At 39.5% G+C, this 14880-nt stretch overlaps 1 protein-coding gene across 2 annotated transcripts in view; it reads right to left on the bottom strand.

Annotated features, from left to right (window-relative positions):
• Positions 1 to 2865: 2865 nt before the first annotated feature.
• Positions 2866 to 14880, bottom strand: part of LOC124622433 (cyclin-dependent kinase 7) — a 79635-nt gene continuing 67620 nt past the window's right edge. The window contains exons 7-9 of one of the 2 annotated variants that reach the window (XM_047148128.1): positions 11576 to 11748; positions 4767 to 4888; positions 2866 to 3125 (exon numbers count right to left, since the gene is read on the bottom strand). In XM_047148128.1, the coding sequence (XP_047004084.1) occupies positions 3097 to 3125; positions 4767 to 4888; positions 11576 to 11748 (324 nt within the window). In that variant the 3' untranslated portion in view covers positions 2866 to 3096. The remainder of the gene's footprint in view (positions 3126 to 4766; positions 4889 to 11575; positions 11749 to 14880) is intronic. The other variant, XM_047148129.1, reaches the window with a different exon arrangement.

Below are 14880 nucleotides of genomic sequence, written 5' to 3'. Positions count from 1 at the left end.
AAAAACATGTTGTAAGAGTAATACGTGGTGCTCACCCATAATCATCTTGTAGACATCTGTTTAAGGAGCTGACTGCATAAGCAAACTGTGAAGATGACATGTTAAGCAGTAGACAAGCACAATAAAAAGACACTTACACATTAGCTTTCAGCCAAAGCCTTCGTCAGACAAGCACACACACACACACACACACACAAAACTGCCATCTCTAGTAGCTCAGACCAGAATGCCAATGTATTCCTGTCCGAGTTGCCGGAGATGATGGTCATGTGTGTGAGGTGTGCTTGCTTGTGTGAACGAACATGTATTTATTTCCTTTCCTGACAAAGCCAAAGGCTTTGGCCAAAAGCTAATGTGTAAGTGTCTTTTGATTCTGCCTGTCTGCAACTTAACATCTCATCTTTATGGTAAGTAGCAATCCTCCAGAATATTGTGGCCACAATACTTCACAATCATTTCAGCAGCACTCATTTCTCAAAAATATACCAAACTGCTGGAAGGACTTGTTCATCTTTGTAATTAGTGGCCTAACTTCGAACCGTCTACCATGTTTCTTGTCTCGAGCTTGATCATCATCAATAAACTGAATTTAAAGACTATCTCCTGATACCTATTTCGAGACAGTCCTAGGTCATAATCTTCAGACCGGTAATGCGTTTCTGATGGAAGTCTGTGGTACCATGACAAAAGTAGTAAGCGTAGGAATACTTGCATATCACTTTACATTGATTCTCTCATGATATAATCAAATGTGTTATTGAAATTCACGATATTTTCTCCAACTTCAAATGGCATGAGATACTTTATTTTGTTTTTCATTTCTTCTTGAGCTGCATCATTTGAAACATTAATTTTAGGAGTTGCAGTATATATTTTACTGAAGTCAGCAGTTGGCTGCGAAGTTTCTTCCGTTTTGTTTAGTTTACTCTAACAGGGTTGTCACAAGTTTCCCCAAGCATATTCCCTGATTTCCAAACAAGTTTTAGCCTTTTTCTCTGACAAATTTTGTGATCTCAAGCGTGAGTTAAGATTTAAGTTGACAATCTGTCTTTGCAGTTACGGTACAAGAAACAATAGTGCAAATGAGGAAAAAAAATAAAAAAAATAAACACCAACTTGCAAGCAGATGGCATTTCCTGATGTGAGCAAAAGTCTCAAATACTAACATCAACATCTTTTGTAATGAACTGCTTTGGATGAAGAAAGCAAGTCAAATGGTATGTGTTTTTAAACCAACAGCGTAGGCAACCGCCAAATAATGGTTCTACTATGTTTGTTATTGTCAGTTATCACCCACAGCATTATTTGGTAAGCGTGATAGCGTTACGGAGATGTTTAGCAAATTCAAGTGGCAGACTCTGCAAGAGAGGCGCTCTGCATCGCGGTGTAGCTTGCTGTCCAGGTTTCGAAAGGGTGCGTTTCTGGATGAGGTATCGAATATATTGCTTCCCCCTACTTATACCTCCCGAGGAGATCACGAATGTAAAATTAGAGAGATTCGAGCACGCACGGAGGCTTTCTGGCAGTCGTTCTTCCCGCAAACCATACACGACGAACAGGAAAGGGAGGTAATGACAGTGGCACGTAAGGTGCCCTCCGCCACCCACCGTTGGGTGGCTTGCAGAGTATAAATATAGATGTAGATCTATTACTTTACAGATATTGTGTGATTGATGAAATGAGACCACAGTGGTCAATCCATGCTACAGATAATTTGTTCAAATACTCTAAAAATCAATAATGCTGCTACACTAGTGACAAGAAGTGGTGGCAGCACTGACTGTAAGCTGAGGGGACTGGTAGGAAGGGGAAAAGCAGTAAGAATGAGGGAGTAGGGAAGCGGTGAATGTCCTCAGCTGCACCAAGACAATGACGACGTATGACACCTCAGTAAACAAACCATTTCATCTACTGAGACAAAAACAAGATATCTCCAGTGTTTTCTCAAATTTCTCTGATATTTTCCTGATTCCCCTGACGTGTTAGAAATTCCTTGATATATCCTGATTTACAGAACCTGTGGCAGCCCTGTCTATCTTCAGCACCCATTACTTCATTGTCCACAGTTTCCAAACATGTATTTTCAGTTCTTTGAAAATGAACTTCCGCCGATCCACGAAAAATCTAGAACATTCACAGAACCTGTTGCACCATTATCTGCCTCACCTTCATCTGGCAAAGCACCAATCTCCAGAGGAGCAACCACCACATCAACATTTTCATTGTCTTCACAATCAGTCCTTCAACATTATCATTATTTATAATGTCTAACACTTCATCCATTGTAATGCCTCTGTACACTACGTCATAGTTTGCTTCCATTTTCTTTACTTTATTATGCTACACTGAATAAAGTAAACTTCACTCACCAACTCCATTACTAGAACATAATGCTATTATCACATTGCTTTTATTACTGATGTGTCAGCAAGCAGTTTCTTCCCAGTGATCTAAAATTAAATCATTTGTCTTTACACTTGCTAAACACCAATGGCAAATTATTTACTTGCAGTATTACTCTATGAACCTTTTCCTGCACAATCAGAGTCAATAGATACTGTAAGCAACTGATAAATATAGATTATATAAATAGAAAAATTACAACAATTACTTTTAATAGTGTAGGTTTATAATATAATAATTGGAATTCAATGTAAGTTATCACATTATTAGTACCGGTAACTAAAACGATGGAGTCTAAAAATAGATCACTGGGAGGTAATGGGTTAACATGAAATGAAGCAGCCACCTTTAAAAGAGTTAGTTATTTCTTCTGATATTTTGGTCAATAACTTACAGTACATTAAAAATTGTAAGTGCTCAAAATAACACCTCATTTATATATATACAATAAATATTGCAACATACAACAAACTCTGTTTTTATTTACATGACCATAAAAACAGGACAGAAATTCATGATTGTTCATGCAGGTTTCCTGCTAATTATACAAAATATTCACAATTTGGTATTTACATAAGAGACTCTGATGCAAAGTAGTATCCCATATAAAATACATTTTCCAGAATGGCAGCTGAATGCTCCATTTTGAAATTGAATTTGAGTGTCAAATCTACTTGAAGGTACCTCTCATTTTCAAAACACCAGCTTCTTTGCTTGGGGGCCTAAAAAAAGAAGTGAGAAATATATTAGTACATATTTGGAATGTATACAAAGGATACAGTAGAATATTTATCAATATCAGAAATGAATGCATGTTGCTTTCAATATCCAACTTTTCACAATAATTAAAACAGCAATGTAACTAATTCTGTGTTATTTATCTTCAGAAAATCAATACAAATGGTTTGTTTTGAGAGTCATGCTTAACTGTGCTCTATGGCGAACATGTTGAAGAGAACTCATACTAGCTACTGAAGTGATCATAAATTCAAGCAAAAAAATTTATTTTCTGAACAGCTTTACTTGAGCAGCTTTGGATTTTTATGGCATTCTTAAAAAAGCTACAGCAAAAATGTCCAATATCAGTTATTTCAGACTTCACTAAAATAAAAGTATAGCTTGATAGGCTTCGTGGTGATGGTCTTGGTGGGTGAGGGGAGAGGAGTGAGGGAAGTAAAAAGACTTGAGGTGAAATAGTAGACTACAGGGCTGTGCAGTGCTGGAATGGGAACAGGAAAGGACTAGATAGGTAAGGACAATGACTAACGAAGGTTGAGACCACGAGGGTTACGGGAACGTAGGATATATTGCAGGGAGAGTTCCCATTTGGGCAGTTCAAAAAAGCTGGTGTTGCTGGGAAGGATCCAGATGGCACAGGCTGTGAAAGTCACTAAAATGAAGAACTTCATGTTGGGCGGCGTTCTCAGCAATCGGGCAGTCCTCCTTTTTCTCGTCACCAGTTTGTTGGTGGCCATTCATGTAAACAGACAGCCTGCTGGTTGTCTTGCCCACGTAGAACGCAGCACAGTGGTTGCAGCTTAGCTTGTAGATCACATTACTGGTTTCACATGTTATCTACAAGATATGCTGCATTCTCTGTGGGCATGACAACCATCTAGCTGCCCGTCTGCATGAATGGTCACAGAGAAACTGGTGCCAAGAAACAGCTGGACCACCCTGTTACTGAACATGCCACCCAACACAATGTTTTTCATTTCATTTCAATGACTGCTTCACAGCTTGTGCCATCTGAATCCTTCTAACCGACACCAGATTTTCTGAACTGCCCAGGTAGGAACTCTCCCTGCAATGTATCCTACATTCTCTTAACACTCCTGGCCTCAACCTTTATTAGTCACTGTCCTTACAATCTAGGCCCTCCCCTGTTCCCATTCCAGCACTATACAGCCCTCTTCCACCAACTGCACCCACAGTCTTTTTACTTTTCTCCTTTTCCATTGCTCACCTCCACCCCGCCGCCCCGTTGCACCTCCCAGTATCAACAGCTACCCTGCCCTCTCTCCATCTCATCCCTGTAACTCAGCATCTCCGCTATATGGTAACAACTATCCTTTTCATAATATTGTTACATTCTGTGTGGATTTTCCATTGTTTTACATTATACGCCCTTGGCTTCGAATCACATTTATGATAGTTTTACTCTTTGGCAAGAGAATGAATGCTTCCACAACATTTAGATACTGGTAATGCTATTCTAAATAAAATAAATATTGCATAGAGGGACAACAGGATACATTACGATGATACGCAACATATTTGCAAAAGTACTGGAACAACAATCAGTCCTCCACAATGCATCTAATATCACAAAAATAAAGAAAATAAATATCCAGGGTACACACCACCTTGCATTCCATCAGTCAATTTTCTTTTCAGATTTTGTTTGCTTGAATCATTGGTGTCATTGCCTCTGACGGATGCTGGCAGAGGCAGCTGGTCACCTGGTGAAGGGTATGGTTTGTTCCTGTTAAAGAAAATGGAGAAACAATGAACATCAAACAAGAATGAGAAACCCCATCAAATATTAAATGAATCAGGTGGAGACATTGTGAAAAAATAGTTATAAATAAGAACAACAATGCACTGTCATTAAACTGTGAACCAATACAATATGTAACCAACTATACGCAATTGCTCCTGCTGCAAGACGTGTTATCAATAATGAAGTACACCAAGGATTTATTAACCAAAATTAGATCAATGATCAACTTTCAGATTAAGGACAGTAATGGAGTAATGTGATCTCATATTTTCTGATACACCTTCTCTGCAGTGGAGTTTGTTACTGTCCCAACTCTGATGAGATATGGCACTGTAGACGCCTTATGCTTGCTCAAACAGTAATATCACATTAACCGAGGAAATGAAAAAAATTGAAGTAAGTGAAAGATTCAAAACTAACAAATTTGAGGATTTTCTCTCAAAGATGTAAGAGGTAGAAAGAAATGACTTAACACAGACACAGTTAATACCTAACAATGAAGTTTATTTAAAGGAGTAAATATCCGAAACACAAATTAATTTCGCTTTTCATTCATTTTATTACATTGCCTCACAGTATGAATTACATGGAGGTCCACAGACTGCACATGACTGCATTGTTAGCAGGAAGATATCCAATATTAATATTTTAGATGAACCAAGGATCTTGTCAATGTGGAGTGGTTTGCGTGCCTCAGCAATACAGACAGCCATACCGTAATACAGCCACAATTACAGGTACCTGTAAGCCGTTATTTTTCCCAAGGTCATTTGGTTCTACTGCGTGGCTAAATGAAGATAGCATCCTCTTGGGTAAAATATTCCAGAGGTAAAAAGAGTCCATCATTCGAATCCATGGGCAGGGACTCTTCCTGATAGGGAGATAACTTCAGGAAAAACAAAACTGGCATTCTACGGTTGGAATGTGGAATGTGAGACCCCTTGATTACATAGGAATGTTAGGAAGAACAGAACATTTGGTCAGGTGAATACAGGGCTATAAATATCAAATCAAATAAAGGTGATGTACGAGTAGGTCTAATAATGAATAAGAAAATGAAAATGTGGATAAACTACCATTAACAGCATAGTGAATCAATACCGTATCCAAGATAGGCATGAAGCTAACACTCACCCCAGGAGTGAGTGTATATGTGCCAACTAGATCTGCAGATGATAATGAGATATTGAAAGAACGTATGACGAGATAAAAGAAATTATTCTGACAGTTAAGGTAGATGAAAATTTAATTGTGATGAGGGACTGGAATTTGGTAGTTGAAAAAGGAAGAGAAGGAAAAATACTTGGAGAACATGGGCTGGGGAAATGAATAAAAGAGGAAGCCACCCAGCAGACCTTCGCACAGAGCATAATTTAATCACCACCACCAACTCTTATGTTTAAGAATCATGATAAAAGGTTGTATAACTGGAAAAGACAAGTAGACACGTAAAGTTTCAGGTTGATTATATAATTGTAAGCCAGAGACTTCAAAACCAGATTTAAAAACTATAAGCCATTTCCAGGGGCACGTGTAGACTCTAACTATAACTTATTGGTTAATTAACAAAAGGAGAACATATAAAAACCCAGTAAATGAAGCAAGTTAAAGGGAATATAGTCTCACAAATGAGATTGATAGAAAATGCAAAATGGCTAAGCAGGAACGGCTGGGAGACAAATGCAAGACTGTACAAGCATGCGTAACTGGGAGAAAGACTGACATGGCCAACAGAAAAATTAGAGACCTTTGGAGAAAAAAGAAGCAGTTGTATGAATATCAATAATTCACATGGGATCCTAGTACTAAGCAAAGAAGGTAAGGTTGAAAGAATATGTATACGGGACATACTGCAGTAACAATGGTGCCTTTGCTGACGTCCGGTTGAAACTTTATGAGCCTAGCACAATGCTAGTGCTACTACCACTGCTGGTGAATATTGTAAATCCCGTACCCTTAGGGAGGGGGGGGGGGGGGAAGAGGGGAGAGAGGGAGAGGGAGAGAGAGAGAGAGAGAGAGAGAGAGAGAGAGAGAGAGAGAGCAGGGGACTAGGGACTACAGGATATAAGATTGAGTGTGCTTTATATTGAATATATTGTAAATAAATACATTTATATTTTAATCCTTCTACAGTTTTGACATGTTCTTGAATGTTTATCCACCTGGACACAACATATACAAGGGAAACATATGCAAGGGAATTTGAAGGCAGTGTCATGAAAAGAGAAGATGTAGCAGATGGAGATACGATACAGTGAGAAGAGAAGAATTTGACAGAACAACGAAATATCTAAGTTGAAACAAGGTCCCTGAAGTAGACAGCATTCCCTAGCATTACTGAGATTCTTAAGAGCGCCAGCCACGAGAAAACTATTCCAGCTTGTATGCAAGATACATGAGACAGAGGAACATCCTCAACTTCTACGAAATAATTCCAATTTCAAAGCACGGAGTTGCTGGCAGGTGTGATATTATTGAACCATCAGTTTAATTAGCCATGCTCAGAAAATACTGACATAAATTATCTACAGAAGAATGGAGAAATATAGCATCTGTACATTTAGTGAAATTATGAAGGTAGCAGGGACTCAATATAGAGAACAAAAGGCTATAGATGACTTTTACATAAACCAGACGGCCATTGTAAGAGACAAAGGACATGAAAGGTAAATTGTGGTTGAGAAGGGAGTGGCTAGAGGGTTGTAGCCTCTCCCTAATGTTATTTGATCTGAACAATGACCAAACAGTAAAAGCTGAAGGAGAAAAAATTTAATCTTTGACATTTGCCAAGGACACAATTCTGTGGAAAGGACTTGGAAAGCAGTTGTATGGAATTGACACCATTTTGAAAAGAGGTAAATGAAATGATACTGAGGGGATTGACCTAGGAAATGAGACAATACAAGGAATAAATCAGTTTGGCTATTTGGGCAAAAAAAAAAAAAATAACTGATGATGACCGAAATAGAGGGGATACAAAACACAGACTGTTACAGCAAGAGAAGCAGTTTTGAAAAAGGGGAATTTTTTAACATCTAACATAAATTTACATGTTAGAAAGGCTTTTTAAAGGAATTTGTTTGCAGTGTAGCAAAGCAGAAGCTTTTGAAATGTGGTGCTACAGAAGAATACTGAAAATTATACGAGTAGGTTGAATAACTCATGAGAAAGTACTGAATCAAATCAGGTGACAGAAGAAATTTATGGCACAACTTGGCTAAAAGAAGAGATGGGGGACGGTACAAGACATCTTACAGCATCAATGAATTGTTAGTTTGGTAATGGAAGAAACTGTGGGTGGTATAAATTGCACCAGGAGGCCAAGAGATGAATACAGTAAGTATGTTGAAATGAATGTAGATTAGTAATTCAGAAATACAGAGGCTTGCACAGGACAGACAAACATGAGAGCTGCAGCAACCCAGTAGTTAGACTGAAGATGACGACGATGACAACAACAGTAGTAGTAGTAGTAGTAGTAGTAGTAGTAGCAGCAGCAGCAGCAGCAGCAGCAGCAACCATTTGCATGCCGTTGCAGCACAAGTATTCAACAATCAAGCAATGTTTCCCGAAACTGAAAAGTATAGTGGCTGCAACACAGAGTGGCTTTATTGAGGGTGGGCAAAGGTGTGTCAAAAAAACTGAATGTATAATAGCAATGAGGAGGAAAGTGCACTCCAGTTTCAAAGAAATGAAATAAAGATTAAGATTCTGTGGCATCTAAGGGTGCTGTTTTAAATTTGTGTTGTTTGACAAAGGTAAATGAATTACTGGAAGACAGCCACTATCCAGTAGCCAAGCATGCCACAAAACAAGGCGGTGCTCAACTTAATCAACTGTTTCACAGGCCATGACGTCTGGGTTCTTTCCACCAACACTAGCTTTCCTGAAATGGACTGTTGGGAACTCTCCCTGCAACATATCCTTCATTCATGTAACCCCCTAGCCTCAACCATTGCTAGTCCCTCTCCTCCACCTGCTTAAGCCCTTTCCTGCTCCCACTCCAGCCTAACACACACACGCCTTCTGTCTCCCTCCCTCTCTCCAACCAAATAGTCCTCCTTTCCCCTTTTCTGCCTCTCCCCTCCTCCTGTTTCACACACCAGCCCCCTAGTGCTGCACCAAGCAGCTCACCATCCTGTCCCTGCCATCTCCTGCAAACTCCCAAAGGCGGCAATACTGCATCGTCCCCATCTCATCCAGTTTTCATACCCCTCACCACTCATGACCTCAGTCAGGTCTCAGTACCCACAGACAACTCTGTGTTTTTCTAAATGTGAAGAAGTGCTTTGTCCCATATCTTGGTCTACTTCTATGTGCTTTAAAATGTGCCTGTCTTCTGTTGCTCAATGCCTCCTCAATGTGGTGAGCATAATGTTAACAAATTACAGACTTTGTAATGCAACTTTATTGGTTATCCTGACTAAAAATACTTACATATGCACTTTTAAATTGGTTTAAACATTTGAATGTATGTGGAATAGCAGAAATGAATAGTTACTTACATGCTAAACCAGGAGACTAGCCTTTATATGCATGATGCTCCTTACACTTACCCAAACCAACTGCAGTATTTAGGGTTCCATACTTGAATCTGTAAAAACAGAAGTACTATATAATCACTTTGTTGTCTGTCTGACTGTTAACGCCCCTTTTTCTACGGAATGGATAGAGGTGTCCCGTTGAAATTTTTGTCAAATACAACAGTCTACAGTCCCATGGCAGTGTAAACAATTTAAGCTTCAAAAGTCAATGTAATCAAAGGATATATGTCACATATTTTTACACTTGCACCCTCACTCATCAAATCCTGTATATGAAGTATGTATGTACACTATGTGATCAAAAGTATCCGGACACCCCCGAAACATACGCTTTTCATATTAGATGCATTGTGCTGCCACCTACTGCCAGGTACTCCAAATCAGTGACCTCAGTAGTCATTAGACATCGTGAGAGAACAGAATGGGGCACTCTATGGAACTCACGGACTTTGAACGTTGTCAGGTGATTGGGTGCCACTTGAGTCATACGTCTGTACACGAGATTTCCACACTCCTGAACATCCCTAGGTCCACTGTTTCCGACGTGACAGTGAAGTGGAAACGTGAAGGGACACGTACAGCACAAAAGCGTACAGGCCGACCTCGTCTGTTGACTGACAGAGACCCCCGACAGTTGAAGAGGGTGTAATAGGCAGACATTTATCCAGACCATCACACAGGAATTGCAAACTGCATCAGGGTCCACTGCAAGTACTATGACAGTTAGGCAGGAGGTGAGAAAACTTGGATTTCATGGTCGAGCGGCTGCTCATAAGCTGCACATCACACCAGTAAATGCCAAATGATGCCTCGCTTGGTGTAAGGAGTGTAAACAATGGACGATCGAACAGTGGAAAAACGTTGTGTGGACTGACGAATCACGGTACACAATGAGGCGATCTGATGGCAGGATGTAGGTATAGTGAATGCTTGGTGAACGTCATCTGCCAGCGTTCGTAGTGCCAACAGTAAAATTCGGAGGCAGTGTTGTTATGGTGCGGTCATGTTTTTCATGGAGGGGGTTTGCACCCCTCGTTGCTTTGCGTGGCACTATCACAGCACAGGCCCTCATTGATGTTTTAAGCACCTTCTTACTCCCCACTGTTAAAGAGCAATTCGGAGATGGTGGTCGCGTCTTTCAACACAACCAAGCACCTTTTCATAATGCTCGGCCTGTGGCAGAGTGGTAATGACAATAACATGGATTGGCCTGCACTGAGTCCTGAACTGACTCTTATAGAACACCTTTGGGATGTTTTGGAATGCCGACTTCGTGCCAGGCCTCACAGACCAACATCGATACCTGTCCTCAGTGCAGCACTCCGTGAAGAATGGACTGCAATTCCACAAGAAACCTTCCAGCACCTGATTGAACATATGCCTGCGAGAGTGGAAGCTATCATCAAGGCTAAGGGTGGCCAACACCATACTGAATTCCAGCATTACTGATCTAGGGCGCCACGAACTTTTAAGTCATTTTCAGCCAGGAGTCCAGATACTTTTGATCACATAGTGTACATGACACGCACGGTGATTTGGTGGTAAAGCACACGCCTGGAAACCAAGAGGTCATGAGATCGAATCTCGGTCAGACCATGGATTTTTCACTTTTAGTTTTAATCTAGCCTTCATGATGTGAGGAATCATCAGGAACAACACATGGTTTATAATTCCACATTAAACTGTGGGTTCCCTTTCCCCAATTCGATAACTGGGGTAGGTTAGGGAAACGCAAGTGGTCGGAGTACCTTCCAATAGAAAAGCTTGTGCCAAGCCATTAAGCAACAAAAAATTATTATGTACGGAACTCTCACAGCACAAGTCCTATGGATAGGAACTTCTGCTTCCTCTTACGGTATGACATTACTGTATTTTACATGTTTTAATTTTGACATTTTGATCCACTTAGTTTCACTTTTGAATTTTAAAATTATTTTCAATATTATCCATCTTGTAGATATGAAGATGGCTGCTGACAGCTGAAACCAGAGACTACTTGTTGAAATTATACTTTATTATCCCTGACAATTCACCATTTTCAAATGTTACTGTGTGGCCCTTGTAACAGATACAGCTAACCAAGCAATTCTCATCAATTTGGGTAGTTAAAGATGCATCCACTTACCGGAAATATGGCATCTGCAAGGCTTCTGATGATGTACAGCGTTTACATGGATCAAGGCTGAGTAAGCTCTGCAGCAGGTCTAACAAGTCGTCACCTGCTGCTGTAAAGATGTCTCTCAAAGGTGTTCCAGGAAATGTTTTGAACTGTATGTAGTCTGGCAAGGCAGTTACACCCTGTAAACATAAATTTATTGACAGCACAGTTTACTTTTACAGTTTAAAACACTTTTCTACGGATTCATCACACACTATTGACAGAAGAGCTGATATACAGATATCACAGCTGAGTGGTATTGCTATTGTCCGATCATATTAAAGCACGATAATACTTAAAAACATCAACTTTACATTGCAGCACTGCAGAAATCACGCTAATGCCACAAAAGCCCTATGCCTAGTACAGCAAATAGAAGAGTATTTTCAGTCAAAGATATCTAGTGTGCACTGATACTGCCCTCCAAATCTTTTGCAACTTCTGCAGAAATACCAATATACCTACCTCAAACTGACATACAGCTAATATTCCAAAAACATATTAACAATGAAAATTGACAGTTCACTCATAGTATACTATAGGCATTATAATACCACTACAATGAAATTTTATAACTTTCACTGCAGCCTGTTCCAACATGTTGTTGTGTCAAAACCTATCTGACACAACTGCTGCACGAAGAAAAAATTAGCGTAAGGAGAGCAATCAGCCAAGTTTTCAATGACTTTGAAAGTAAAATTTTGTCAGCAGAACCCCCTAAAATCCTAAGAGATTTTGGTCTTATGTTACATCAATAAGTGGTTTGAAATCACCTATTCAATCACTCAGTGACCGTACAGGCACTGACATGGAAGACAACAGAGAGAAGTCATTCCACCATGGAAGATCGTAATACAGTCCCTCCTTTCAATCATCGTATGAACATCAAAATGGCAGATACTGAGACAGCCTATCACAGAACAGAAAAGCATCTACAATCACTTAGTAGTGGAAAGGCATCAGTACCAGATGAGATACCTGTAACATCATAAAATGATTATGCGAAAGAACTTGCTCCCCTTCTAGCAGCAGTTATCATAGTTCATTGGAGCACTGAAGAGTACCTAGTGACAGGGAAAATGTGCAGGTCATTCTTGTTTTCAAGCAAGGTCATAGGACAGATCCACATAATTGAAGGCCTATACCACTGACCTCAATCTGTTGCAGGATTAAGGAACATGTTTTGTGCTCAAGAATTAAGATATCTTGGGAGAATTAAAATCTCCTCTATTAAAATCAACATGGGTTCCTCAAACAGAGACCTTACGAAACTCAGCTTGCTCTGTTCCTCCATGAGATCCATAGCGCTGTAGACAATGGTGTTCAGGTTGATGTTGTGTTCCTTGACTTCAAGAAAGCATTTGGTACCTTCTCACACTGCAGTTTAGTGAAAAAAATACGAGCTTATCAAGTATTGGACAAGATTTGTGATTGGACTCAATACTTCCTTGCAAATAGTACTCACCATATTGCTCTCAAACCAACAAGATTCGCCAATGTAAAGGTAATTTCCTGAGTATAACATGGAAGTATGATAGGACCATTGCTATTTACAATGTATAAATGATATAGTAGAAATTACTGGAAGCTCTTTATGACTGTTCACACATGATGATGTTATCTATAAGAATGCAGGAATGCCAGAAGACAGTACTGATTTGTAGAATAGCCTACAGAGGACTGATGAATGTTGCAGGCTCTGGCAGTTGATCCTGAACATACATAAACGTAACATATAGTGCCTTCATATGTAAAGAAAACCACTACTTTACAACCACACTATTGATGACAAACTGCTGGGAACAATATCTACTGTAAATCAAATATGCAGGAGTAACTATCCAGAGAAAACTTAAGTCGAATGACCACATAAAAAAATAGTAGGGAAAGCAGATGGTAGACAGATTCATAGGAATTCAGCATGAAGGAAGTGGCCTATAAAGCACTTGTCTGACCAATTCTTGAGTATTGGTCACCAATTTCGGACCCTTACCAGGTAAACTGATAGAAGAGATAGAGAAGATCCATTAAAGAGTGGCGCATTTCAGCGCGGGGTCGTTTGGTCGGCGCAAGAGTGTTACAGAGATGCTCAACAAACTCCATAAGCAGACACTACAACAGATGCATAGTGCCTCACAGAGAGGTTTACTATTGAAATTTCAAGACAGCACTTTCCAGGAAGAGTCAGACAATGGATTACTTCCTCCCACATACATCTCATAAAATGACCATGAAGAGAAAATTCGGGAAATTAGAGTGAATACAGAGGCTTACCAACAATCATTCTTCCCAAGTGCAACTTGCACTGGAACAGGGAAGGGGGAGGATCAGTTAGTGATATCAGAAGTACCCTCCACCACACTCCGTCAGGTGGATTGCAGAGTATTGATATATGTATAGGTAACTCTTGGTACCAATCTTTGAATGTTACTTGGATTTCCATTGCTCTCATTCTTGGTAATTCATGCCTCTGCACAATATGAGGATTTGGTTGCTTTTAGTACTTAAATGCCTATGATTATTGCTACATGGCATGACTTGGATTCTGGACTCTTCTTCAAGGGAACTGTCACTATTTGTATCATCTGATACATACCATGTCAAGTCCATGTCTGAACAACAAATGTTTCACAAGTTCCATCAAATCCCAAGGAAACTACCATGACACAATTTGTTCTACAAGCCATTCCTTTGTAAGTGTAGATGAATCTCCTCTGTACAGTAGAAAGGTGCATCAGTTTTACGTCAATCACGTAGCAATGTGAAGCAATCACAGGCTTTATCAAGTGCTTTGTTGTCTTTAACATTCATTAACAATCTTCTTGCATTGCCAAAAGATAACAACTTGGCATTTTGTGGATGAACCAAGTATAGAAATAAAAAACACTACCTGTCCTCTTATTAAAACAACAGCTAATTATATGTTTCAAAACTTCAACATCGTCATTAATTATCACAAAATTTAGCATATGCAATTCATCTCACAGAATTCTATTATCTACTACTACAATCCATTCAAATAAAGATATGTAAATAGTGTCCAATCCTGGGCAAAACAGCCAGATCACAACCTGAACTGGAAAACCCACATCGAATTAACTATTCTTTGATGTCTCCATATGTGTTCTCTAAATCTATCCCTTCTAACACTATTCTTTGCATTTCAATTCAGTACTCTTCATTAGTACTTTCATCTTCTCACCCAATCTTCAACATTCTTCTGTAGCACTATATTTCAAAAGCTTCTATTCTCATCCTGTCTATACCTTCAC

Source organism: Schistocerca americana, chromosome 7 (genome assembly GCF_021461395.2).
Source record: "Schistocerca americana isolate TAMUIC-IGC-003095 chromosome 7, iqSchAmer2.1, whole genome shotgun sequence".
Taxonomy (NCBI): Eukaryota; Metazoa; Arthropoda; class Insecta; order Orthoptera; family Acrididae; genus Schistocerca; species Schistocerca americana.
Note: the sequence above shows the minus strand (reverse complement) of the source record. Positions and strands in the feature narration are given on the sequence as shown.